The sequence below is a fragment of the Phasianus colchicus genome, chromosome 13 (assembly GCF_987193195.1).
Source record: "Phasianus colchicus chromosome 13, bPhaCol1.hap1.1, whole genome shotgun sequence".
Classification (NCBI taxonomy): domain Eukaryota; kingdom Metazoa; phylum Chordata; class Aves; order Galliformes; family Phasianidae; genus Phasianus; species Phasianus colchicus.
The window spans coordinates 2,484,545-2,509,183 of NC_143448.1; the positions used below are offsets into that span (position 1 = coordinate 2,484,545).

The 24,639-nt window shown below is 60.2% G+C and overlaps 1 protein-coding gene across 11 annotated transcripts; it reads right to left on the reverse strand.

Annotated features, from left to right (window-relative positions):
- Positions 1–537: 537 nt before the first annotated feature.
- On the reverse strand, positions 538–23,780 carry RIPOR1 (RHO family interacting cell polarization regulator 1). Of its 11 annotated transcripts, none has more exons than XM_090149781.1 (23): positions 18,612–18,630; positions 11,891–12,017; positions 9,901–10,050; positions 9,709–9,787; positions 9,449–9,472; positions 9,152–9,205; positions 8,793–8,945; positions 8,647–8,710; positions 8,529–8,572; positions 8,044–8,169; positions 7,644–7,792; positions 7,292–7,421; positions 6,978–7,118; positions 5,545–6,357; positions 4,573–4,712; positions 4,268–4,442; positions 3,975–4,110; positions 3,739–3,900; positions 3,501–3,659; positions 3,025–3,221; positions 2,860–2,943; positions 2,370–2,460; positions 538–1,390 (listed from the first exon to the last, which is right to left on the reverse strand). In XM_090149781.1, exons 2-23 carry the CDS (start codon positions 11,989–11,991, stop codon positions 1,293–1,295), a joined length of 3,270 nt encoding a protein of 1,089 aa, XP_090005907.1. In that variant the 5' UTR covers positions 11,992–12,017; positions 18,612–18,630; the 3' UTR covers positions 538–1,292. The 11 variants fall into 11 exon arrangements, with proteins under 11 accessions (XP_090005907.1, XP_090005903.1, XP_090005902.1 ...); XM_090149777.1 differs by lacking the exons at positions 6,978–7,118; positions 18,612–18,630 and adding exons at positions 2,106–2,169; positions 23,463–23,780 and having other exon boundaries at positions 539–1,390; positions 9,901–10,053; XM_090149776.1 differs by lacking the exons at positions 6,978–7,118; positions 18,612–18,630 and adding an exon at positions 23,463–23,765 and having other exon boundaries at positions 541–1,390.
- Between the last annotated feature and the right edge of the window lie 859 nt (positions 23,781–24,639).

The window sequence follows — 24,639 nt, forward strand, 5'->3', positions numbered from 1 at the left end:
AAAGAAATGCTTTTTGTGTGAGAGTGGCTGACTACTAGAAAGGTGGCACAGAAGTGTTCTGGCATCTCCATCCACAGCAGCAGTCAAAACCTGACATGATGTGGGCCTGAGCAGCCTGCTCAAGCTAACTCCATGTGAATAGGGAGGAACAGAAGGCCATGTCCCTTCCCAGGTCTGAGCACAGCTCAGCTGTGACCCTGCTCTGCCCACCGCAGTGTGGCACCTCGGTGAGGCTTCCCATGCTCTGCAGCATCTTGGTAACCCTCACATAGCTCAGAGAAACTGAAGACTCCTTGCTCTGCTAAAAGAGATGCCTGCTATACTGTTGGTAAGACCAGAAGGTTGATCCTCACCTGAGAAACAGCCAGCTGTGTCCATCCAGAGAGCCATCCCCAGGCCATAGATCCCTGCCCCTTGGCACAGGGGCCAAACACCCACACAGCAACACCAACGCTCATTAAAGGTTTGCTTTTATTTCTGGTTTAAAATCAAAATTAGTCATTCTCTGTAATTACATTATATATAGATTTATAGAGACATCATAGAAAAGAACTTGGTGCTTTTTTCTGCAAAAAAAATTTGTAAATAAAAAATAAAATAAAACAAACAATAACGAAAGGAAAGGGTGGCAGTGTCCATCTGTCCGTCCCTCTGTCACTCCTCCTGCCCTGCCCTCCCCAGCAGAGGGGAAGGGCTTTGGGCTGGGGCTGTGCCTCACTGTGTTCCACCGCCGGGAGGGACAGGAGCATGCAGAGCTGGAAAGAAGAAACGCCAGCAGAATATATTAATATATCTCATATCTCATTTTATTTAAGTCCTATGGACTTCCAGGTGGCAAAAGGGCAGCGGTTCCCTCCCAGCCCAGGTGACTTCTGGAAAGAAACAGCATCGCTTCCAGAGTGTGAGTCCTTCCAGGAAAGGGCACATGGCCCCGAGCAACGGGAAGGCAAGTGGCAGAGGAATCCGGTGCGTCTCCCTGCCGCTCCAATCCCAGCAGCTGTAGCACGAAGGGTGGGTTCCCTGTGTGTTTTCAATAGCAGTCGAAGGGTGGGGTGTGCAGCGAGCCCCTCCTCGCCCAGGGGTGCACGTGTGGCACCCTGCACGGCTGGTGTTTGGGGCAGGGGAAGCGGTGCTCCGTAAGGCAGTGTGCGGCCGTGGCGAGCTGCCGGCGGGGGTGATGCTGCAGTGCTGCTGTGAGCAGGGCCGTCGGCTGGGCCCAGTCTTTGCGAGCCCAAGTGCAGCCCAGCAGTGCCTTCGTCCTCAAGGGATGGCGGGTGGCTCTATGTGGCATCTCAGAAAGCTGTGCTGGCCATGCTGGCTGGTGCGAAAATCCGTGGGAGGCTGTCCAGAGTCTCCTCCAGTCGGCGGTGTGCTGATTTGCCGTCTTCCCCTGCAAGCACGTGCCATGATCAGTGAAGCACAACAGAAGTTCTATTCCCTGCCCATCCCCAGCCTCACAACAAAAATGATGCTAATGCCTGACAGCGCAGTACAGCCACAGAACTCCTGGTAATGCATTGGCACAACTACCTGGGGAGGTGGGGGGAGTGCCTGGCTGCAGAGGAGTTGAACCATGGAGATGTGGCACTGGGAGGTATGGTCAGTGGGCAGGGTGGGACTTGGATCTGAGAGTTTTTTCTAACCTTAATGGTTCTGTGATTCTCTTTAGCACACTCTTGGAAAAATCCATCTCTAAAAGCCCGCAGAGTTCCCAGGCCAGGAGCTAGGGCAAGGGGGCCAGACTCGGGGCTGTGTCAGGTGCAGCATCCCAACCTGCTGTGCACTTCTGCATGCACCCACATGGGGATCCCAAGAGCTTCCCAACACCCCCACATACACACAGGGATGCACACTCCATGCTGAGAGATCTCTGCCCAGCAGCCCTGCACACAGATCTGCACACAGCAGCTGTCCCCAGCAGAGCTGGTGACATGGGACACAGGACAGTGGCACCTATGTGCACAGGCATTGCCGTGGGGCTACAAACAACCAAGACACACAGACTCCAAAAAGTGACATGGCTGACAGGCTCTAAGACAGAGACATTTGTGAGCAAAGCAGCAGGAGTGGGGGCTGAGGGACAAGGACAGCTCACATGTCCCAACCTGGGCAGCAGCTGCCGCGATCTGGAGGCCTAGAAACCCACTCAGATGGTTCTCTCAGTGCCATCTAGCAAATAATAAATAACACCCACACTTAAGGCTGTGCCCGCAGGAATCCTTGCTGCCCACCACCGTCACCCCACAGAGTTTGGGCACCATGAGCTGGAGCATGGGGCAGGCAGGGATCAGCCCAGGTCCTTTTCTCCCTTGGGCAGTGTGACATGGGGTGATGCCCCTCCAGCAGCAGGGGTGATGCAGGGCACTCACCACACAGCATCAGGCTCTGCTTGGCTGCCTCCCGCACAGGCTCCTTGTCGGTTTGGCACAGGTAGACCAGCTGCTCAATGCTCTCCTTGGCCTGTAAGAGAAGGGAGAGGGCTGAGTGTGGTTGGTACCAGCCAAGTGGACATGACCCACGGGGGAAGGCAAAGTTCCTGCAGCCCTGTGGTAGATAGCAGGCAGGACAGACCACCATTACAGCTCAACCTCCAAACCAACCCTGGGCAGAAAAAGTCACAGAATCATAGAATGGCTTGGGTTGGAAGGGACCTTCAGGATCATCTAGTTACAACCCCAAAAGTCCCTTGGTTGTGCCCCCTTTCCCTTTCTGCTGTGCCCCAGCACATTCAGGGCACCTCTAGGAGCTGGAGGCTGCACAGAGACAGTAGCAGGCAGCATCAGTTCCTCTCCATCCAGCCCACAGCCAGCTCAGCCTGGAAGCAAACACCCCACGTGCTCCTTTGTGCACCCATCTCACCTTGAGGCAGCCCAGCGCCACGCAGCCGGCCACACGTATCTGCACCTCCTCATCCTCCAGCTGTCCCAGGAAGCACACGAGGGCCTGGGACAGAGCGAGGGCTCAGTGCCACCGCTCCAAGCAGCAACCCAGAGCCCACCTCCTCCCCCCCTGCCCACGACCTACCCGTTGGCGGAAGCGGGGGTTTTCTGCCAGGCTGCGGAGCTGCGCCGACACGGCGCTCACCACTTTGCTGTTTCCTTCCACGAGCAGCAAGCTGAGCGCCTTCAGCCCTTCCTTCTTCAGGCGGCCCTCAGGCACACGCTTCAGTGCCCGCAGCACCACGTCCTGGTCATCTGAGTTGAGGTTCTGTGCCAGCAGCACTGCGGGGACAGCCCAGTGAGCTGAGCATCTGCGGGGAGCTCAGCCTCCACCCGCAGCTGGCAGAGGGACCCCAGATAGGATGCTAGGGGCACTGCCCTGCTGCTGGGGCACCTGAGCTGGGGACCTGCAGAAAGCGAGGTCCAAAGGGTGCCCAGGATGGTAGTGTAGGAGGGGGCTGAGCACCAGCAATGGTCAGGGTAAGTGAGCCCTTGGGTGATACCCCACAGTGCTGTACACCCTACAGCCTCCAGCTCAGAGCCTGGCAGGAGGGTACCCACCTTCCTCTGCCAGCTCCATCACGTAGTTGTCGAGCACCAGGGCACCGAGGGACTCAAAGTGGCTCCAGTACTGGAAGATGGTGACCTGCTCACCCTGGGTGCCACCAGGTCGCCGTGGCAGCCGCCGGTTCAGCACATCTTCCACCAGCTTCACACATACTGTGGGAAAATAATGAGGTCAGGGCGTGCAGCACCAAATAGGATTGGAGATTCACTTCCTGCACACCCACAGGCTCACCTGCATCTGCCAGTCCTGGGTGCCGCTCACTGATGGGTGCTGCATACTGCGCACTGAGCACCTGCAGGAACCGCTCCACGGGGCAGGTGTAGATGTTGGGCAGCTCCACGCAGTGGTCCCAGAGGGGCAGCACCCCTTCTTTCCGCGTTGAGAACTGCACCACTGCAGGGACAGGCGGTGTCAAGCTGCACATCCAGCTGGCACATCCCTCCTGTGCAGCCCCTTGCTGCCCTTACCTCCGGCAGCAGAGCCCGCTGCTTCCGACCGCTCCTCCATCAGTTGGCACACGATCTCCAGCACCTGTGCCTCCCGCAGCAGCCTGTCCAGGGCAAACATCTCCCGGCACCTCAGAGGCCCAAAGGTGCCCAGGTTCTGTAAGGCACAGGTATGCCAGTGACCTTAAGGACAGCACGGCACCCAGATCTCAACAAAGCCACAGCAAGAGGGGCTTATTGGAGCCAGAAACCGCGAGGAGCCACGGCCAACCCCAGGACGTGTCCCACCATCACATCCCTGTCCCCAGTCTCACCAGCAGCAGGCGGTTGCAGTTGTGGAGGTGGAGCACCAGGGCCTTATCCAGGAACTCGTTGCTGGTGCTCATGGGGTCTGCACTGCCCTCAGAGCCGCTGCACGTTCCAGTATCATCTGCTCCCACCTCACCAGCACTGGGAGCCCTGCTTGCACGCCGCGCTCTGCTGGCCCTCCTACAAAACAGTGAGAGACTGAGCTGAATCAGCACAGGGCACCTGAATCCAGCCCTCCCTTCCCCACTAGAGCTCAGCATCCCAAGCCCAGCTGCTCTGCGCCTCTTCTATGAGAGGCTGCTCCACACACCTCTCATCCTGCAGAGCCTCTTCCTCTGAGCCCTCCGAGTCCTCCATGTCAGAGGTGTTGAGGAAGCTGAAGCTCTCCAGAGCATGCTCCACTGTGAGGCTGATGCTGGAGGCCCGGCTGAGGAACACACCCTGCTTGTGCTGCAGAGGAAAGAATGGTCAGATCTTCACAAGCCACTCTAAGGGGCCTCACTACCCTCATCATCCCTGAGCAAGGTCATCAAGGATGGCCCCACCACTACAGTCACTGTCATGAGGGATGTCCCCAACACTGTTGTAACAACTGGACAGATCAATACGATTGGAAAAGGTGCTTCACCAGAGGTGTAGTAACAAAGGATCAGCACAATAGAAAGGTGCTATAAAGATAAAGGAAGAAGATTGCTTACCCATATCAGAAAATTCCAGGTTCACAGGAGAAAGCTTCACCAAGGAGGGATCTCCAACCAGAGATCCTTCCCCAGGGGCAGCCAGCCCTTAAATGAGGTCTAAGAGAGGTGCAGCCAGGCTCCACCCCTTCCAGTCACACAGCTGAATTGCCTTCACCTGTGCTCCCAGGGCTGACCGGGTCCTTTCCCCAGGTGCTCCATCAGTGGTTCAGGCTGTGACTCAACAGTTCCCATACAACTGTTGTCACTGAATGATGCCAACATGGATGGGCCCACCACCCTTGTACTCTGGGCAGTACCATCCAGATGGCCCCACCACCCTCGTCCCTGGTGACTGCCATCAGGGATGGTCCCACCAACTTTGTCCCTTGAGCAGTGCCATCAGGGATGGCCCCAGCACCCTCATCACTGCCATAAGGGATGGCCCCACCACTTTTGTCACTGGTCACTGCCATCAGGGATGCCCCAACCACCCTCATAGCTGAGCAGTGCCATCAGGGATGGCCCCACCACCCTTGTGCCCCGGGCAGTGCCATTGCTCTTGTCACTGTTCTCTGCTGTGGACTCCCTCCGGGCCCCCTCACCAGCAGGATCTCCTCCAGATGTTTGAGCTCCCGTTCCAGGGGCTGCAGCTCTGGGAACTGTCCCCGATAGTCATCCAGGGCTGAGGCCAGGAGGCTGATGGCCTCCTCCAGCCCTGAGTCCACGGCCTTCACCCTTGGGACTGCTGGGGGGCTGGTGGCCAAGTGTGGGGCTGGGACGGGTCCCTCCTCTGCGGGGGCCTGTGCCAACACCACGGCCGGCGTGGGGGCTTCACTTCCACAAACGTCCTGCGCTGGTGCTGGGCTTGCTGCTGGCTCAGCTTCCACCTCACAGGTTTCAGCCCATGCCACCATGGCACGTGGTTTGGCCTCAGGGCCGCTGTCTTTTCCTGCCCAGGTCTCTGGCACCGAATTCGAGGCACCAGGGAGGGAGTCATCGTCCAGCTTGTCTGCATCGTGTTCCTCCAGGCTGGGAGAGGGCTCCCATGGGCTCTCCATAGCCTTGGCCTCCATGCTCGCATCCACGCTGGCTTCACTGATGTGGCTGAGAGTCCGGGTGTAGGGCACATGCCCGTTGGCCACAGCATCCTTCTTGCAGCCATCCTGCTCCTCTGGGGGCCCGGGCAGATCTGTCCCAGTGGGGATGCCACCGCCAGCCCCAGTCTCCTCCTGCTGCTGTGAAAAGGAGATCTCGATGGCAGGGGCCGAGGCCTGCACCTCGGGCTGCACGATGGGCTTGTGGGCGGCGTGGCGAGTGCTGCTGGACAACTGGGGGCTGGAGGAGTCATCTGACGACTCAGAGGAGATGGACCAAGCTGTGCCGTTCTCCAGCTCCTCCTGACGCCGCAGCATGTTCTAGGAAGGGGACAATGACATGTCAGGAGGCACTGAGGTTGCTGTGACCTTTGAGGCAGGAATGGGCTCTGCTTGGTGTGCTGCTGCCCTTTCCAGCTGGGGGGACCTCGCCATGGTGCCAGTGGGTCTACCAGCATGGGGAGATGGGGTCCACAGCGGCAAGAGAGCAACAGCCCCACCACCAGCCTGCAGAGGGCAGCACCAGCGTCACATCAATGTCACACTGATGTCACACCAACACCACACTGACATTGCACCCCTGTCACCAACGCTGGGCACCACACCACCGCACCAACGTCATGCCAACGCCACACTGGTGTGACAAAACTGTCACCCCAGCATCACACCGTTGTCATCCCGATGTCACACCAGCGTCACCCCATCATGCTACCAATGCCACACCAGCGCCACGCCGATTTCAAGCTAGAGTCACGCCAGCACCCCGCCACATGAGCACCGTGTTGGCCGTCACACCAATGCCATAGCACGGCATGGCCACCAGTGCAAGGACAAGGCCGGGTCTTCTACTGGCTGGTGAGCAGGAGTCGAGCAGCTACACTACAGCAGGATGGCCACGCTGCTGGGCTACACTACGGGCCGGCTCCAGCCATCGCACTTACGCGGCCTGGCTGCGGCCATCTCCCAAGCTCGACCGAGGAGACGTCGCCGCAAGAGCAGCTCCGAGACAGCTTCTCGAAGAGTGTCTCCCGAAAGATGTCCAACAAGGACCAACCGTGCTTGTCGGCTGCCCGCAATGGGCTCTTGGGCAGAGAGAAGAGGAGCTGTGAGGGCAGGAGGGCCGGCGCCGGGAGCCTTGGCTGGCTGGCTGGAGCTGTGCCACCCATTGGGACTTCCCCTGGCACACTCAACTCAATAAAGCAAACCCCACCGTGGGCGCTTCAACCCAACCGTGGTTGCCCAGCTCCATGCTTACATAGAAAGCCTGCTCCCGCAGGGACGGCGTATCAGGTGGGCTCTGGTTGTAGGTGGAGAAGCGTTTGTTCACCGTGGAGGCCTTGTTGACGGTGCTGGCTGCCGAGGGCTGGTCATCCTTGTCGAAGGGGCTGCAAGGGAGAGAGGGGAGGTGAGGGAAGCGTCCTAAGCCAGAAGGTCCCAATGTGCAGAGAGCTGGAGGGTGTCAAACAGCACTTCAAGGTGCTTTTCAGTCCACGTCTGGCTTTCCAGAACAGAAGGCTGATTTTGGGATGGGTGAAAGCTCAGGATAGGCCAGTTATTGGTCCCCATTCCTGCTACACTCTACTGGCAAATCCTGCTGAGATACTCACTTCCAGGTCACCTCCAGGCTGAGTTTGAGGGTACCCAAGTCGTTGATATCCACCGCCACCACCTGGGGGAGAGCTGCAAAGAGGTCCTTGGTCTCACAGGACACGTTGCCCACCACCACGTGGTTGGCCAGGCTCTTTAACTCCGTCACCTGGGGAAGGAGGAGGAGAGGATGAGACAAAGCCATCATCGGTCAGGCTGCTGCCAGGATGCCATCACCATGGAATAATATCCTCTTTCCCAGCAAAGGGTGGGTTTGAGTGAGGTCCAGTTTCCTCACTGCCTTGTGTGTGTCCAGCACAACCACTGCAGGTGTTGCCCTAACGCAGCTTCTGCCAGGAAAGAGCCCACTGACCCACAGCATCTCTGTCCCACTCGTGCTCTGACTGCAGGGCTCCCTACCTTGATGGAGAGGAACTCGGTGATGAGAGGCAAGAAAACCATCTCCTCGCTGTCCCACACCTGCTTGCTGTTCACCTCGATGCGTCCCCGCAGCTTCCACCGCTGCCGCCCGTACTTCATGAAGATCTGGGGGAAGAGCAGAGGCATGGAATGGGATGCCCAGAGAGGTGGTGGTCAGACAGCCAAGGTCAGGCTGCAAAGAGCTCTGAGCACTGATGGAGCTGTGGGTGTCCCCGCTCAGTGCAGGGAGTGGGACCAGATGGCCTTTAAGGGTCCCTTCCAACTCAAACCGTTCTATGATTCTATCATTCATAGGGCTGGGAGTTTTCTCTGCAACCCCAGGCCACCCACCACAGGTCCCCAACATACATTCCTGCTCGACACCAGCACCCAAAGACAAGGCCCACCCGTGTCCCCCATGCTCAGCATGGACCGCAGAAGGGAGGAGGACAGATCCCCATCCATACACCCAAGGCTCCACCAACCTCATACTGGTCACCAGCGCAGAGCCGGGCGAAACCTGCCAGCCCTGCAAGAGAAGGCAGAGGGATGATAGGACACAGCAGGCTAGTGCTGTTCCAGGGCTGGGATGGGATGTGTTACCTTTCATCCGGACATGGAACTCTCCCAGCTGGCTCTCCAGCTCATTCTCCAGCAGGCACATGTTCTGGGGGCAAGGAACAGAACACCCATCACACACCACCCATAGGGTCAGCACCTCCCAGCCCACCTAGCACCGGGTGCCTCACCTCCGTGTACTCCTTGTAGCCCTTGCTGGCCTCAGCCAGGCTCTCACGTGCCTCTCGGCTGCCCGGTGAGCCCGTGCTGTAGGCTTTGACCATGTTGTGGGCCCCATCGCGGAGCCGCCGCTGGATGCAGTAGGCTTCATACAGCTCGTCGATCTGCAAGGACAGGCCAGGGATGCAGTGAGGGGCAGGGGGACAAGTGGCAACAGGGATAGTGGCTTCCTGAGGTGGTCTCCCAGTGCTCAGGGCACTGCAGGCTTGGCATCACCAGAGCCTGGGAGCCAGGTGGGGGAAGAGCACCGTGGTCCCAGTGCTGAATAGAGGCCAGAAACCCACAGAAGTACCCGATCCCCAGCTCCTACCTTGCTAGCATGAAACTCCAGGCGACGCAGGAAGCGCTCGATTGACTTCACTTGCTGGAAAAGCAGAGATGGTGTGAGAGGCTCCCTGAGAGGGGCTGCGGGCCAGGATATGGCCCTGCCTCACACTCCTGCTGTGCGATAAGATGTGTCCCAAGAAGCAGGCTACCAGCCACCACCAGTCTCTGCTTTGTCCTCTGCTACCCTGAGTGCAGAGTCCCAACCCTGGCTGCACAGGGGAAGGTGGGTGTGGAGGGGATGTGGGGAGGCAAGGGGATGGGGCATGCTGCTCCTGCTTACCTTATCCAGATCGTAGAGAAAGCCCTGGAGGAGAGAGGAGAGGGATAAGATGCAGCACAAAGCCAGCTCTGCTCACCCAGGGAGCACCCAACACCCATAGCATGGCAGGAGGACAGGATCCCATGCAGCCCTACACCATGGACTGTCCCCCGATGTCTCCATAGGACACAGCTGGACCGTGAGCTGCCCCAACCATGACCAGAACCCCGAGCATCTGCACAAAGCACTTCTCCCTACAGACTCTTCCCAGCACCACTCACCAGGCGCGAATTCCTCTTGGACTCACGGATCTGGGTGCTGAGCTTCTCCAGTTCCAACTGGTGGACCTCCAGGTAGGCCCTGCAGACAGCAGCACCGCAGGCTCAGATGGGGACCTCAGCCCACACCACCCAACCCCACGGACACCCTTGGGGGCACCCCGATCCCAACCCCCTAGCAGCCCCAGCACTTACGTCAGACCTTTCTTGAGCGCTTCGTACACCTCATCTAGGCGATTGGGCTGAGGCACCTTGGGTGGTGGGGATTTGTGGGACATTGAGAACATCCTACTGACCCTGGAGCCAGTCTTGCGGGAGACGGTGGGCGTGAAGGGCGAGAGGTTCCTGCTGAGAGAAGCAAGTGAAGCCGACATGGCCATGGTGAGCCCACAACACTGGGGTCCTCCCAGGTGCCCATCTCACGATAAGGAGCTCCAGAAAGGAGGCCAAGTCCCAAGAGCTCCGTCCCGACCTGCCTGCCTCTCCCACAGCTCCCCGGCACCCAGTCAAACCGGCCAGCAGGGCCGGGCGGGATGAGGCCATGTGCGATTGCAGGGCTGGGAAATGCTGCCTGCCCCACGTGCCTGTGTCTCTGGGTGCGTGTGGCTGCCCCAAAGTGGACATGGAAGAAAGGCTGTTCCAGAGAAGTTGTGAGTTGGAGATGCCTGAGGCCATGGATGGGGCACCCATCCCACAGCAGGGGGTTGGAACTGAATGGGCTTTGAGGTCCCCTCCAACCTCAGGCATTCTAGGATTTATGATTCCATGACAAGGCAAACCCACTAAGCTCATGGTGGAGAAGAGCAGGGAGTCAACCCCATCTCAGAGGGCCCCGAGATGCTGGGTGTGGGCATGCCTCCATGGGATCCTCAGCTCCTCTTAGGAGGAGCAAAGGCAAACTTGCACCTCCCAGGGCCAAGCTGCTCTCCTGGAGTGACCATGGGAGCATCTCCAGCCCCAAACATTCTCTAGAGAGTAACCACGCTCTGCTCCACCCTCAGTGCTTTGGGTGCCCATCGTGCATCCCCGAGGACAGAGAGAGACCTCTCAGGTGTCAGCACAGGAGCAGAGTGGGGACATGTGCCTGTCAGCCCCCCATCAGCACAGCAACACGGAGCACAGATATCACAGAGACACCTCCATGACGCAGAAGCGCCGCGCATCCTAACACTACCCCTCCTGCCTTGTGCAATGTGAGCACAGCCCGGCCCCACCAGCAATGCCCCAGGCAGAACAGCCCTTCCCTTCTGCCCTCTAACGTAGCCACGTCACTAGTCCTGGCCTGGACCTCCCATCCTACGTGACTCCTCGGAGAGCAGCCAGAAGGCTTCCCCGAAGCATCGGTACGGGAAAGTGAATATCTTGGCCTCAACCCAAGCCAACATGATGGGCGAGTGCTTCTTTTGCACATCCATCCCTTCCCCCTCCTCATCTGCCAAGGCTCTGGGCACCACAAGGAAGAGCTGAGTGTGGCTGGGGAGCTGCTCCCAGGCATGGGGAAGTGCCACAGAGGTGCCTGCTTGGAGGTGCTGCTGGAGCACGGCTCACTCGTGCCACCACTGCCCAACTACTCCTTGCTACGACTGGGAGGTAAGGAGAACCAAAAAGGGCTCCAAAGCATTAAAATGGCACAGTCCAAACCTACAGCACATCTGTGCATCAAGAACCACCCAAGGAGCTGGGAAAGGAGCAGAGGAAGGCACAGGGTGGTTCTCCTTGATGTAAGTTTGGCACAGAAGGAGGGAGGATGTGATGGGTGCCACCAAGTCGCCAGCAGTGGAGAGGATGAGCAAGGACTGGCTGCTTGCTGATCCTCAAGGCAGAGCTCATGGGCAGCCAAGAAAACCTTCCAGCACCACGTTTAGGACGGCCCAGAGGAAGCCCTGACTCACACCAGCACTGACGGAGAAACTTGCAGCCACGGGGCGTCGAGGGGCCGAGACACAAAACTTCAAGACCACATTTGTTCCTCTACCACAGCCATTAAACGTGCTGGGGTGGTCACAGGGCAGCCCTAAGGACCACCCTGCCATGCCTGCCCTGGGACAGGGGCAACCAAGTGTTGGGGTGACACGGGATGGGCTCAGCAGCCCCACTGCCACATCTCTGGGTACCACCAATGTTCCCATGGGGAGAAGAGACAGCACCTTGTGTAATACCACCGTGCCCAGCCCCCATCTCCTACCTGAAGGGCCGCTCTGCTGTCGAGTTCACCCCGGCAAACGACTGGCTCCTATTGATCTTGGCGACGAGGACTCGGCGCTGCGGCCGCACAGACAGCGACATCGTTGAGTGTGACCTGGAGGGCCTCCCTGCGGGGACACAAAGACAGCGGGGTCACCACCAGCAAAGCACCTGGGTACATCACCACATGGCCCATGGGAAGAGGCTGAAGCCCGATGCCCACCGCGGTTCCTCCAGGACGTGGCCATGGCAAAGCCCCCAGAGCCCTGCTTGTCCCCACACGTGTCCCGCTGTCCCCCTGCCACCTGCAGCAAGCACAGAATGGTGTGGGGCAGGACCCTGCTGCCCAGCCCTGCGAGCAGGACGGAAGCCCGCAGACAACAAAGCACTTTGGAAAGTCCCCAGCCTTTGCCAGGAGCTCTGCTGTCAGGAAGGGAAAGGCAGAGCTATTCCTGGTCCTCCGAGAAGTCCCCGTGGCCACTGCAGGAGCCCTGAAAATGCTGCCTGTCCTCATGGCAACAGCATCCACATGTCCCGTGCAAGGTACAACCAATCCCTGAGTGCCAAAGCCCTGACCCAGCTGCCAGCTGGAGAGCATCGCCACATCTCCAGCCACTGCTGGATGCAGAAACAGAGGGTCTGTGGCTCTCCTGGTGTAACCAGCCCCGGGGTGGGGTCCCCAAGGTGTGACAGAGTTCTGAGCCCATCCCAACCATCCCCATGCAGCACGCACCTGCCCAGCCAACACAAAGCCATGCCCCAGCCTCCTCAGCACCGTGCTATGCCCTGTGTCCTCAGCGCCCAGGGACACAGCACCAAGGCCACCAGGAGCCAGCAGCTGCCACTGCTGATGGCTTCGTGCAAACGGGGCCAGGATGCAGCAGGTCCACGTCTCACATTCTGTGCCAAGCAGCTCTGTGGGACTCGGTGTTGCCTCGGTCCCTTCAGTCACCAGGACAACGCTGCCCCAATTAAGCTCATTAGGAGGAGCTATAATCCCTGCAGGGCCTGGGCAGATTACCCTCTGCAGGGCAGTTTAATCTGCTCCCCACTGAGCGAGCAGGGCCTGTGGCACGGGTGGGCTGTTCTATGGAGAAAGCACCCAGCAGCCTCACAGCAGTGCTTGGCACACATGGAGCCCATCCTTTCCAATCCCAAGGGCATGGGGGGTATTCCAGGAGGGGCCTTCAGCAGCAGCGAGCACACGGGTGAAAGATGCTGAGGTTGTCACCGGGGAGCAGTGGCAGGATGGAGCGATGCTCGGTGTATCCCCAAATCCCTCAGGGTGTCCCTCACACTGGGATATGCATCTGACCTCGAGCATCAGGACCATGACGAGCACTGCCAGGAGTGATGACATGGCATGGCCAGCTCCGTATCCTCGTGCTCCATCCTGGTGACTGTGGTTTCATCCCAACCCAAAGCACCGTGACACTGCAGTTATCAGCTCCAGCCTCGTGTTGCCATGTCCCCAGCCCCAGGGCCTGGAGGTCACTGAGGAGGGGAATGCCCCATGAACCCCATCCTGCTTATGGTCTGCAGGACTGCTTGGGATGCTCGAGCCTGGCACGCATGGGCACTGAGTGCCAGCAGGGTCTGTTCCTGGCATGCTCTGCTGGCGGAAGAGAAGCCCCAGCATGGTGCATTCCTGACATTACCGAGATAAGGAGTACCTGGTACGCCGCAGCACCGAGCCTGGGGCACGCTTGGAAGGGATAGTGGCCACAGCTCCTCACCCGTGGGGCTCTGGAGCCCCTCACCATGGGGCAGCCAGCACTGGGTGGGTCACCCACATGTCTGTGTCCCTGCCACCCGCCGAGCCCACGGCACATCCCTCCTGTTCCTTGTGGGTGGCAGTCCCACAGGTCCCCACGCAGCCTCCTGTCCCTGCCCAAAGCTCCAGTCCCACAGCCCCACACAGCCACAGCCCCTGCCCCTAATTACAGTGCTAACGAAGCCGCCTTCTGACAAAGCTATGCGCCTCACCGCCGTGGAGCACCCGCAGCTCTCCCAGTCCTACAGCCTGTCCGTCTGTCTGTCCATCCCCATCACTCCGTCCAGCTGCTGCAGGCAATGCAGTGGGGACACCACGGCCCTCCCCTGGGCTCTCCGACCCAGCTGCTGCTCGTGTCCCTGTGCCCGGAGCTCCGCAGATGATTCCAATCCCAGGAATGCTGCTAGCAGCTTCCTTCGGCGCATGGAGGGGGCAGTCCGACCGGCTGGGTTGGTCCCGGCTGGTTTCTGTTCCTGACACTCAGACAGCAGCCTCAGGTCGCTCTTTCGGGTTTATCAACACGGCGGGAGGCTGAGACGCCCCAGGAACCCAAACCCAAACCGGCTCCTTGTGAGCCCCGAGCCCGGCTGCTGCACCCGGATGCATCGCACCCAACGTCAACCAAGCGACGCCCTCTAGCTATCCCCTGGCACAATGGGGTGCACCCAGCTCCCCCCACTACCACGAGGCACCGTTGGGAGAACTTGCCCTTGTTAGGAGGGTAAACCTTGAGGGAGAACCTTTGGAGCCTGCAAACGCAGGCGCTTGGCACCATTCCCTCCGCCCGAGCCGCTGCGTCCTTGTTTGCACAGCTGCGTCCCCGCTGCACGCCCCGGCCCCCCGCCAGCCCCTTTCCGGCCCAGGACAGCACTTGGCCGTGTTCAATCCTCCTTCCTGCCCCGGTTCAGAGATGGGGGCATCCGGGGATCAATGGAGGGCCTGGGAGCCGCCTCTCCCCTGACCTCCTCCGCATTACGGCCCCTTCCCCGCCACCCCCCACCCACCCCGCGCAGGGGATTGGGGTTCAGAGTGAGATGAGTCAGGAACTGTGAAATTGGCAGCTCTCTAGCTGGGGAGAAGCCAAAGCCATTCGTGCTTGGGGTCACGGAGCTGTGGACCCCATGCTGAGTGCTGGGACCCCACGCTGGGCGATGGCACCCGTGGTGCTGGTTCCTGCCCTCCCAGCTATGGAACCGGCTCCTTGCACCAAAGTGGGAGGGTGGCAGGAAAGGGAAGGAGCTGCTAATGGGAAGAATTGGAGGAAGTGCTTATTTACCCCTCGGAGCGTCCCCGAGGAAGGGCAGGGCTGGGCTGGACACATAGGGGGACGGGGACGAAGCGCCTTGCAGCACGTCCTGGGGCACCCAGTGGATCCCGGAGGGGGCGATGCCAGCCCCGAGGTAGCACCCAGGAAGGAGGCTGCCTTAAAGGGTGGTTCGAGCACGACCTGTTTTCTAGGGCATCTCCTGGGATGTGGCCGTGGAGGTGCCGCACCCAGCGGGATGGGTCCCCTGGAGGAGGACAGGGCCCCACAGTGGGGGCACCCACTGGGATCCCCGTCCATTTGGGTGGGTCCTCTCTGTATCCCTTAGGTAGGGATGTGGCACCCTCTTCCCCAATGCCTCTGGGTCCTGGTGGGGGTGGCAGAACCTCACAAAGGTCCCAAATGCCATCTTCTCCCCCAGGATGCTCATTCTCAGGCAGCTCAGCCCCAAACCCTGCAGACAGGAAGAGCCCCAGGACTCCCCTGTTCTGTGCTGGGTGGGCAGCTGGCCAACACTAGACCCCCAAATACCCAGCACAACCCCACACCTCTGCCACAGTGCCACAGTAACAGCCAGACCCCCTCCCCAGTGCCCCTGGCTCACCTCCCCTAGGGCAAAGAAAGTGAAATCCCTCACCCCAAAGACACCCCCCAAAAGACCAACCACAGAGCCCCGCAATCCTCAGGGCTCCCTTATCCCCCTCCTCACCACCCGGGGTTCCCCAGATTAAGAATATCTGCCAAGCAATGGGAGGCACACGTGCCTCCAGCACCACATTACTGAGCTCACCAAGGGGATTCAGCTACGGGGAACAGAGCACCCCACAACCCAAGCCCCAAACCACGTCCCCCTCGCCCTGCACTGGCCGTGTTTTGGTGTCGGGGAGCCTTCCTACAGTGACTGTGTGGCTTTGGGATCCCTGCCGGGCTCGGTACCTCTCTGCTTGTCGTTCATGGCGGGGTGCAGCGGGGAGCGGAGGAGCCCAGCAGGCTCTCATGCTGCAGGACTGCCGGGACTGAGGGTTTGGTGCTGGCTGTCCCCTCCCACGCTTCCCCTGCCCATGGGCTGACGGCACTGCCCCACTGCGTGCCTCAAGGGCCGGGGAAGGGAGGACGTCCGTCCGTCCGTCCGTCCATCTATCCGTCCCCTGTGCAGGGAAGGGGCCCCTTTGATAAGCATGACACAACTGACCAGAACTCACGTCGCTGCTGCTCTCTTCTGGGCGGCTTTATTTTAATTTAGTTGAGTTTTGAACTCCCACTAGCAGAGGATTTGCCAGCCCTGAGTTTGCTAGCCTGCGCTGTGAGGAAGCCGCCTTCAGCTGAGGCTCTGTGTAGGGTGCTGGATGGCTGCTTGGGTGCCATTTCCACGTGGGAACCCAAGGGCACGGCACTGGCATCTGGAACAGCACCATGTTCCTCAGGCCCCATAGGAATTTGGCATTAAAACCAGCGGGGCGTGAGGGTAGCCCACGTGTTTCCACATCCTGAGGGGCTGGACGAGGTACAATGACAGGGAAAAACCCTTTGCAGAGCAATGAGGGCAGCGTGAACCCACGTCCCAGTCCCTGCAGAGCCATGGGACCCCGTGGCCCATCTGCAGCACAGATGTGAACTTCAGGTCCTGCCCTTTGTCTGACCATAGCCATGGCTCCCAAGGAGGAGGCTGGAGCAGCACAGCCCCATCCCAGCTGGGAAGGGCTGCCGTCAGTGCTGCAGGAAAAGACGCCTCCCTCCCGGCTCCCTTCCTGTTTGCTGCTGCTTTTAGAGGGAGGTCAGGCAAGGTTCAGGAAGAAAAGCACCGAGGCAGAGCCTTGGAGGGCCGTTACAACGCCAAGATGTCACTGGTGCACCCTGCCACCCCACTGTGCCGCAAGGAGGTGGCACTGGGCAGCATTCCCCCATCACCAACCCGGGGACAACATCCAGCTGCTCACTGCACCACGGCAGGGAGCTGGCAGTAGGAGTGCCGTGTCACCCCCCACCCTGATGACACCAGCAGGGAGCAGAGCCAGCTGCCCAGCACGGTGACATCGCCTTTTTCCTTCATCCCAACGGAACTGCTGAGCTCCCAGTGCTGGCACTGCCATGCTGACATCCCGCTGGCTGCCTCCCCAAGCTGCTGCCCGGCACACGCCCAGGCAGCGCGCCTGCAGCCACGGCCCATGCCAGCTCATTTGTCCTCATTAAAGCTTAACGAGGACTGCCTGGTGGTGGGCAGCGAGGGCACTGCGCAATGAGAGGCTGCCAAAAGCCTCTGGGGGATGTGCGTATGGCATGCCATCCAGGTGATGTCCCATCCCGTCTATGTGGTGTCCCATCCCATCTGCGTGGTGTCCCATCCCATCCAGGTGGTGTCCCATCCCATCTGCGTGGTGTCCCATCCCATCCAGGTGATGTCCCATCCCATCTACGTGGTGTCCCATCCCGTCTAAGTGGTGTCCCATCCCATCTATGTGGTGTCCCATCCCATCTACGTGGTGTCCCATCCCATCTACATGCTGTCCCCATCATCTGCTTCCCTGCTGGGTCTGAGCCTCCTGCAGCCCAACCGGTGCATCCCAGTGTGGCTGGACTGGCAGAAGCTGGAGGCAGGACAAACGTCCTGGAGATCCCAGGTCCCAGAGGCACTGAGCACCGGAGATGTCCCTGCACTGCTGTCCCCTGTGCCACCTGCGATGCCACCATCCCCGTGCCCCCTCCAGTGACAGCGGCACCAATGAGACAAAGGTGATGGAGGAGCTATGTCACCCCTCCTCCTCACGCAGCCCCAGACAAGGGACCGGGGCAGGAGCCCACGGCACCCAAATAAGCGTGCATAGGGTCGGAGGTGACAGTGAGGGTGACAAAGTCGTCCCCGTTGGGTTGGGCTGGAGCCGTCTCGTCACTTCCTTGCGCCATCCCCAAGCAGGGCAGAAATAGCACAGATATAAGCGGCGGCCCTATAAATAGCCCTAAGCGCAGGGCCTGGGGCCGGCCGGTGGGAGCGGCCCTACAGCCCCGCAAAGCAGAGGCCCCACAGCCCCACCACAGCAGTGACGCAGGGCCCCAAACGGCGGCCCCAAACCCAAAGCCACCGGGGTCACAGCCTCCGCCCTACGTGAGGGTCTCTGGGGGGCACCCCAAAAGGAGCCCAGAGCCACACGTCACCCCTCGGCCCCACGGGGGGACACGGCAGAGCCCCGCTCCGGTCACCACGGCCAGGATGAGGGGTGAAGCCGCCCGCTCCTCTTAGAGGTGCCATAAATGGATCCCAGATCTGGGCGCAGCAAAGCCCCGCGGCGCAGCGGGGAAGGGGTTAACGGCACTCTGCTTCCCGAAGGATTTCTTGGCAGGGCCGGGAGATAGGAGGATGGGGCCGGCAACAAAGCCAGATCTGTCTCATTAATTCCTCCGAGCATTCCTCCCTCCGCAGCGAGGAGGAGGAGGAGGACGAGGCGGCAGCCCTCAGACATGGCCGTCACCCCCCGTCCCCACGGGGCAGGACGGGATCTCAGCCCCTCTGCCCGAGCTCCGGCGTCCCCGCGTCCCCGAGGTGGCAGCGGGGTCCCCGCCCGCCCTCGCCCCGCTCTCCCGTCCGGATAAGAGGATGGAGAGCCCCAGCGTCACCCCCCACCGCGCCCCAAAGGCTGACCCCGCAGAGCCCCCCGCCGCGGTGACAGCGCCCGGGACGGCGACACTCACATGTCCCGCGAGAGCCGTGCGATGGGAGCGGGCCTGGCTGGGCGCATCGCCTTTGTTCCTCTCCCATGGACGGGGAGCGGGCAGGGACGGCTCAGAGCCGCTTGGCAGCGCCCACCCCGGCCGCTCTCCATGGAAACGCGAGAGCCATGTGATTTCGGCAGGAAACCACGGCGAGGCCGGCGCCAATGGCGGAGCCGGCGAGCACCTCCCCTCCGGCCGTCCCTCGGGAGCCGCCGCCGCCGTCACCTCCGCCGCCACCGACGGACGCCGCCATCGCCGCCGCCCCGAGGGCCCCCACCGGGCTGCCCCCGGCAGGACGCAGCGTCGGATGGGGCCCCACCGCGGCCGGGTCACCGCCGCCCGGCCCCGACCCCGTGCCGGGCGAGAGAACGGAGGCGAAGGGACCTGGCTGAGGTCGGTCGGTCGGTGACGGAGACCCGAAGACCCCGGCACTGTGGCAGTCCCAGTGGGTGGCACCGCGTGCCCTATATGCTGTCCCCTATTGTGGAGCTCTGAGGGATTGCCCATGCCCAGGAATAGCAAGTGGGAGACCCTAACCCCAACCAACCCGAACCATAGCCCCAGTCCCAACCCTAACACTAACCCTAACCATCCCTAAGTAATCGTAGCCCTAACCCCAGCTCTAACCCTAACTTTCTCTCCCAAAGCCCATCGCTCTCCTCCCTGTCCTAGATCACGCTGAACTGACCCAGTTTTAAGTGGGACTGATGGCTTTCTGCCCCCAGAGAGACACCCGTGCTGCAAGGACAAGATGGCACAGAGCTTCAGCAGTGCAAAAAAAAAAAAAAGCCCTAATTAGCTGATTACCACACCTGGCAGCTAAGCAGAGCAGGGCGATGTCAGTGACAAGGAAACCGCTGCTCCAAGGACACCCGCAAGGAGCCAGGTGTCCCAGTGCTGCTACTGGCCCTGGAAGGAGTGGTGGAGTGAATGTGGCGGAGAGGACAGCGGGTCCCTTGGGTAGCAGGGAGAAGGCAAACCGATGGGCAGATGCGGAGAGAACTGGACAGAAGCATGGGAATCAATTAGCCCAGGGAAAGCTGTGGCCTCCATCCTACTTGGATGGCCACCATGCCAGATGCTGCCATGAAATCACAGGCGTGACAGCGTCCATAATGGGTCATGTAGGGGCTGTGTCCCACCCACACCTCGTGCATCACCACCCTGCCCACCTCTGAAAGCTCTCAAATGGCAGCCAGGTGCTCAGTGGAGCAAGGCTAGCCTGGAAAAGGCAGGAACTGTCCCCTGTTGACCTGCTCAGTGTGTTATCATGGATGCTCAGTAGGTTGTATGAATGGTCAGTGGGTGTGTGGATGGCCAGTGGGATGGATGGATGGTCAGTGGGGTGTACGGATGGCCAGTGGGATGGATGGATGGTCAGTGGGGTGTACTGATGGTCAGTGGGATGGATGGATGGTCAGTGGGGTGTACGGATGGCCAGTGGGATGGATGGATGGTCAGTGGGGTGTACGGATGGCCAGTGGGATGGATGGATGGTCAGTGGGGTGTACTGATGGTCAGTGGGATGGATGGATGGTCAGTGGGGTGTACGGATGGCCAGTGGGATGGATAGATGGTGAGTAGGGTGTATGGATGCTCTGTGTGGGTGCAACCAGCTGACTCCATGTCCCTAGGTTGTGGAGCAGCAACTGGCCCGAGGCTGGCCAACAAACAGCACAGCTCACCCCAGTGCAGGAGATTCCCAAGTCCAACCCCACCATGCCCACTGTCACATCCCTTGGTGCCACGTCTCCATGGTTCTTGGACAACTCCAGGGATGGTGACTCCCTCACTTCCCTGGGCAGCTGTACCACTGCCTCACTGCTCTTCTAGGGAAGAAATTGTTTCCAGTACCCAACCTGAGCCTCCTCTGGGGCAACTCAAAGCCATCACTCTCGCCCTATCACTGTTACTGGGAGCAGAGGCCAACCTCCCCTCCCCACAGCCTCCTGTCAGGGGTTGCAGAGCCACGAGCTCTCCACTAAGCTCCTCTTCTCCAAACTGACCCATCCCATCCCATTCCCTCAGCTGCTCCTACAGCACTGTGCTCAGACCCCTCACAGCTCCATTTTCCCTTCTCTGGACACTCTGGATGTCAGGTCTTGAGCCACGTCCTCTCCCCTCTCAGCAGAGGGCATGAAGCCAGGGCTTGGCTCCATGCCTCCCTCCATGTACACCCTGCAGCACTGCATGCTCGGCATTCCTGCACTGTGCTGGAGCAGTGCAGGACGGAGCCTCTGGCCTCCAAAACCTCACAGCCACGTTTTCACCCTCTGTGCTCCACAGCACCGCTGCAGCTTTCCTGGGTCCCCCAGTCGCAAAGCAGAGGAGAAGGACCTGGGAATGAGTTAACAGAGGACGGAGGTTGACTCACAGCTCTGAGCACTGCTGGAAACCTGGCCAGCTCAGCCAGACTGCAAGCTGGCACCCAGGGCACTGCTCTGCAGCACAGCTGCCCTCCCCTCTCCCAGTCCTCCCCTCTGCCCCATGAGAATGGCAAGAAGCATCCCCAGCCCTTGCCTGGATTAAGGGTACGGATGCAATGCTGGAAATGCACCGGGTCTGTATTGTCAACCCTGCGCCGTAGGAAACATCTCACGCCCCAGAGTGATCACTGCAAAAGTATTTGTGATTCACAGGATTCCTGCAGCCCCTGCGGGCCTGTCCCACGCGGCAGGAAGGCTGAGGTCATGGCCGAGCTGCACGTGGCTCAGCGCAGAGTTGGCACTGATGGGTTCAACTCATGGCATCGAGCAGACCTCGGGCACGGCCGAGGTGGCCCCCAGGGATGGGTCAAAACTCCCCCCTTCAGCAAATAATCGCTGCCCTCCAGATGGAATGACAACAAAAGCACTGGGACATGGGTCAAGGAAATGAGAAGGGGTGAGCAGGGCAATAGGAAGCGGCTGTAACCATCTCCTGTCCCTGCTGGACTGGTGCTCCACCCACAGCAAGGCACATAAAAATGCTGTTTTGCATGGTTTTGATGTGGATGAGCCCATGCCATGGAGCAAGGAGGTTCCTTAGGGACCCCAGCATGCAGTGGGGACAGACATTGGGTGGGGTGATGGTGGGGAGGACACCGGCTCCTTCTGCTGGGGTCAGGGCAGAGCTGGCCACCTCACCTCGGCACACCAAGGTGGAATGGCTCCTGCGTGTGCGAGACGTCCCCAACCTTGGTGGCTTTGCTTCCCCAATGCCGTGAGCAGGGGGACAGCATGTCAATGGAGTTGCACGGGGTCCCTGCCCGGCACCCAGCCTGGGGACACAGAAGGTGCAGGAGCTCTCCAGGAAGCCCCCCCAGCTCCGCTTCCTTCCCCTCCACCCACACTCACGTCACCACTGAGTGCTGAGAGCGGCGCTGTGGGCACTGCTCAGTCCTGCCAGGTCCCAGCAAAGGACACCTCTGGGTTTGGCAGCGGTGCAGACAGAGGTTGGAGCTTGTAGGCATGTTCTGCCCTCCCACTGCCCCCAGCTTTTGCTCTAGTATCTGCTTCCCTATGTATCCCCCTCCTGTTTGGAGGAAGCCTTCGTCCCCTCTCACTCTCCACCTCCCCAAGCAGGAGGAGAAGCCTCCAAGCACCTTCTTGGGTCCCCCCCATCTGAGCCCTCCTCACCGTGCCTGGGGCTGGGACACAACACCAGCCAGCACGTCGGAGCCGTTGGGAACAAGCGATGTTCCTGCATGGCATGCGGCCCCGACAGCGCTGGCTCTGCTTTAAAGAGCAACTTTATCCTGTAATAACAAACAGGAGGAGCCAAGCTCCTCCCCAGCACCGCTTCCTTGGCTCCAAGGAGGGGGACAGTGAAGAGAAAGCCAATCTGAGCTGCCAAAGTGTGCTGCTGGTGGGGCCAAGGATGCGGCAGGGGATGCTCAGCGGGGATGACCCCTCCAGCATGGCCCCTCCTGCTGCAGGGCTGAGCACAGCATGCCCCAGTTCTGGGTGACTGGATCTCCTCCACCATCTCCATGGCCCCCAGTGCATGGATGGGACACCTCCAGTTGGAAGATCTAACCTGCCACGTGCCCGAGCCCAAGCGTGTTCCCCCATAAAGCCAATGGGACCTGCCCAAGTTTCTCCTGCAGGCACCAAAGGGTCCCACCCTGCCCAGCACCCCGGGGAGACGGCTTCCCAGGGAAACAGGGGAGTCCCCATCCCTGGAGGTGTCTGAGGACCATGGAGATGTGGCACTGAGGGATGTGGTCAGTGGGCATGGTGGGGTGGGTTGAGAGGAAGCACCGGGCAGCAGCAGTCCAGCTTACAGTGAGCAGAGACAGCAAGGAGGGAACCATGGATACCTCCAAAGCACAACAACACCAGCATCTTTTGTTACTATGGAGAAGTGCCAGGAAGGGGCCCTTGGAGCACAACATGGCTGGGGAAGATGCTGGTCCCCAGGAGGGCAAAGGCAGCACTGAGCTCCCAGCACACAGCAGCCATGGAGCGACCTGTTCAGGCTACCAGGGCAGGGAGCAGCAGGCAGGCAGCACTGGGGCTTGGGGAGCTAACAATAAGACAAAGGAGGGGATGCTGGTGGGGCTGGGGGGCCAGATAGCAACCAGTATCCCCAGCCCCACGGCTGCGGTGCGCAGGAGGAAGCCTTGGTGTGTTATCTGCTGGCCCCAGCGCTGCCTGGGCCAGGCTGTGCTTCCTGCCCAGCTGTGTTTCTCCCACAGCCAGCACCCTCCTCTGCTGCAGATCCCCTGTTGACAGGGCTGGAAGCAGTCACTGGGACCGCAGTGTCATGGATGTCCCCACAGCGACCACCCTGCTGCCCCAGCTCTCTGTCCCATGGCTAATGTGGGAGATGAGGGAGATGCAGACTCACTCAGGTCCCAGCTGAGGTCCCCGCACTTCTTGCTTATTCTGCTCCAGCGATGCTCTGGAGCTCCAACACCGGCCGTGCTGGCTGTCCGTGTCCTTGCCAGCTGGTTTCTGACCTGCCTCCTGCTGCTGCTCCACCTCCCAGCACTGAGGCCAGCAGGTGACACAGTGGAGCAGCCCCACACCATCCCCACTTCCCTCTTTTGCTCCTCTCCTACTGGAGCAGCATCACCATCCGTGGGCTCTTGGCCCACCTGGTGCAGAGGTGCCCCTGGGTCCCCATCCCACCGGGACTCCCTGTGTCCTTCTCACCGTGTCCTGACACCCGGAGGTGTCCCACCACAGCTCCTGGTGCAACATGCCTTTGTCCAGGTGGGAGACCCTGAGAAGTGACCACCTTGGAGGGCAAATTCCCTAATTTCTCTGGGGCCGGATCATCTTGCAGATGTGCATCTTGCAAGATGGGCAATGCTCAGCCCAGTCAAGTTTGCACCTGTCCTGTGACTAAGGATGGAACCGGGAGATCCCACTTCAGCTGCTGAATGCAGTTGGATCCTAAATCCTCCATGCTCTGTTCCAGCTTGCTGCACTCCCACAGAGCCAGGTGGGGTTGGCATCCCCTGCTGAGCCCTGGGGAAAGTGCTCTCCCTGGTGCCTACCCATCTCCCACAGCCTCTATGGCAGGGTCCTAACGGACAGCAGCAGCAGCAGGAAAGGCCAGGCATGGAAGGAGAAGAATGCTGGAAGAATGAAGAAATCAAAGAGAGCCAGCAATCTGTTCCCTGGTGAGCAGAGAGGCAATGGGTGCGACCTGGAGAGCAGGGGGAGCGCAGGGCTCTGACACTGCCCAGAGCTGGGAGATAAGGCTGACACAAAGGGCAAAGCCAGCGAAAGGGAATGAGCAAGGCAGGAAACATCGGGCTGGAGAGGAAGTGTGGAGATAATCAGCTGCATGAGCACAAACACCCGGAACTTGTGCAAAGGAAGAGCCGACACCGCTTGGCAAAAGCATTGGAGCGGGGAGACCTCAGCCCTCACCCAGCCTTCCTGAGAATACAGTACAGATGGACCCCATCACCCAGGGACACTCCCAGCACCCCTCAGCATTGAAGGGGCAGCTTGCTTCTCTTCTCAGCCCGCCTGGGAACCCCAGGAAGGAGGGATAAGCACACAAGCCCTGG

What these genes read in the sequence shown, in the direction of transcription:
- RIPOR1 (XM_090149780.1), bottom strand. Translation starts at nt 23,646, where the DNA reads ATGGTGTGGGGCTGCTCCACTGTGTCACCTGCTGGCCTCAGTGCTGGG. An exon ending in CCCAGGACTGGCAGATGCAG is followed by an intron (nt 3,660 to 3,738) that starts GTGAGCCTGTGG and finishes ATTTTCCCACAG; the next exon opens with TATGTGTGAAGCTGGTGGAA. An exon ending in TGGCGCTGGGCTGCCTCAAG is followed by an intron (nt 2,461 to 2,859) that starts GTGAGATGGGTG and finishes CTTCTCTTACAG; the next exon opens with GCCAAGGAGAGCATTGAGCA.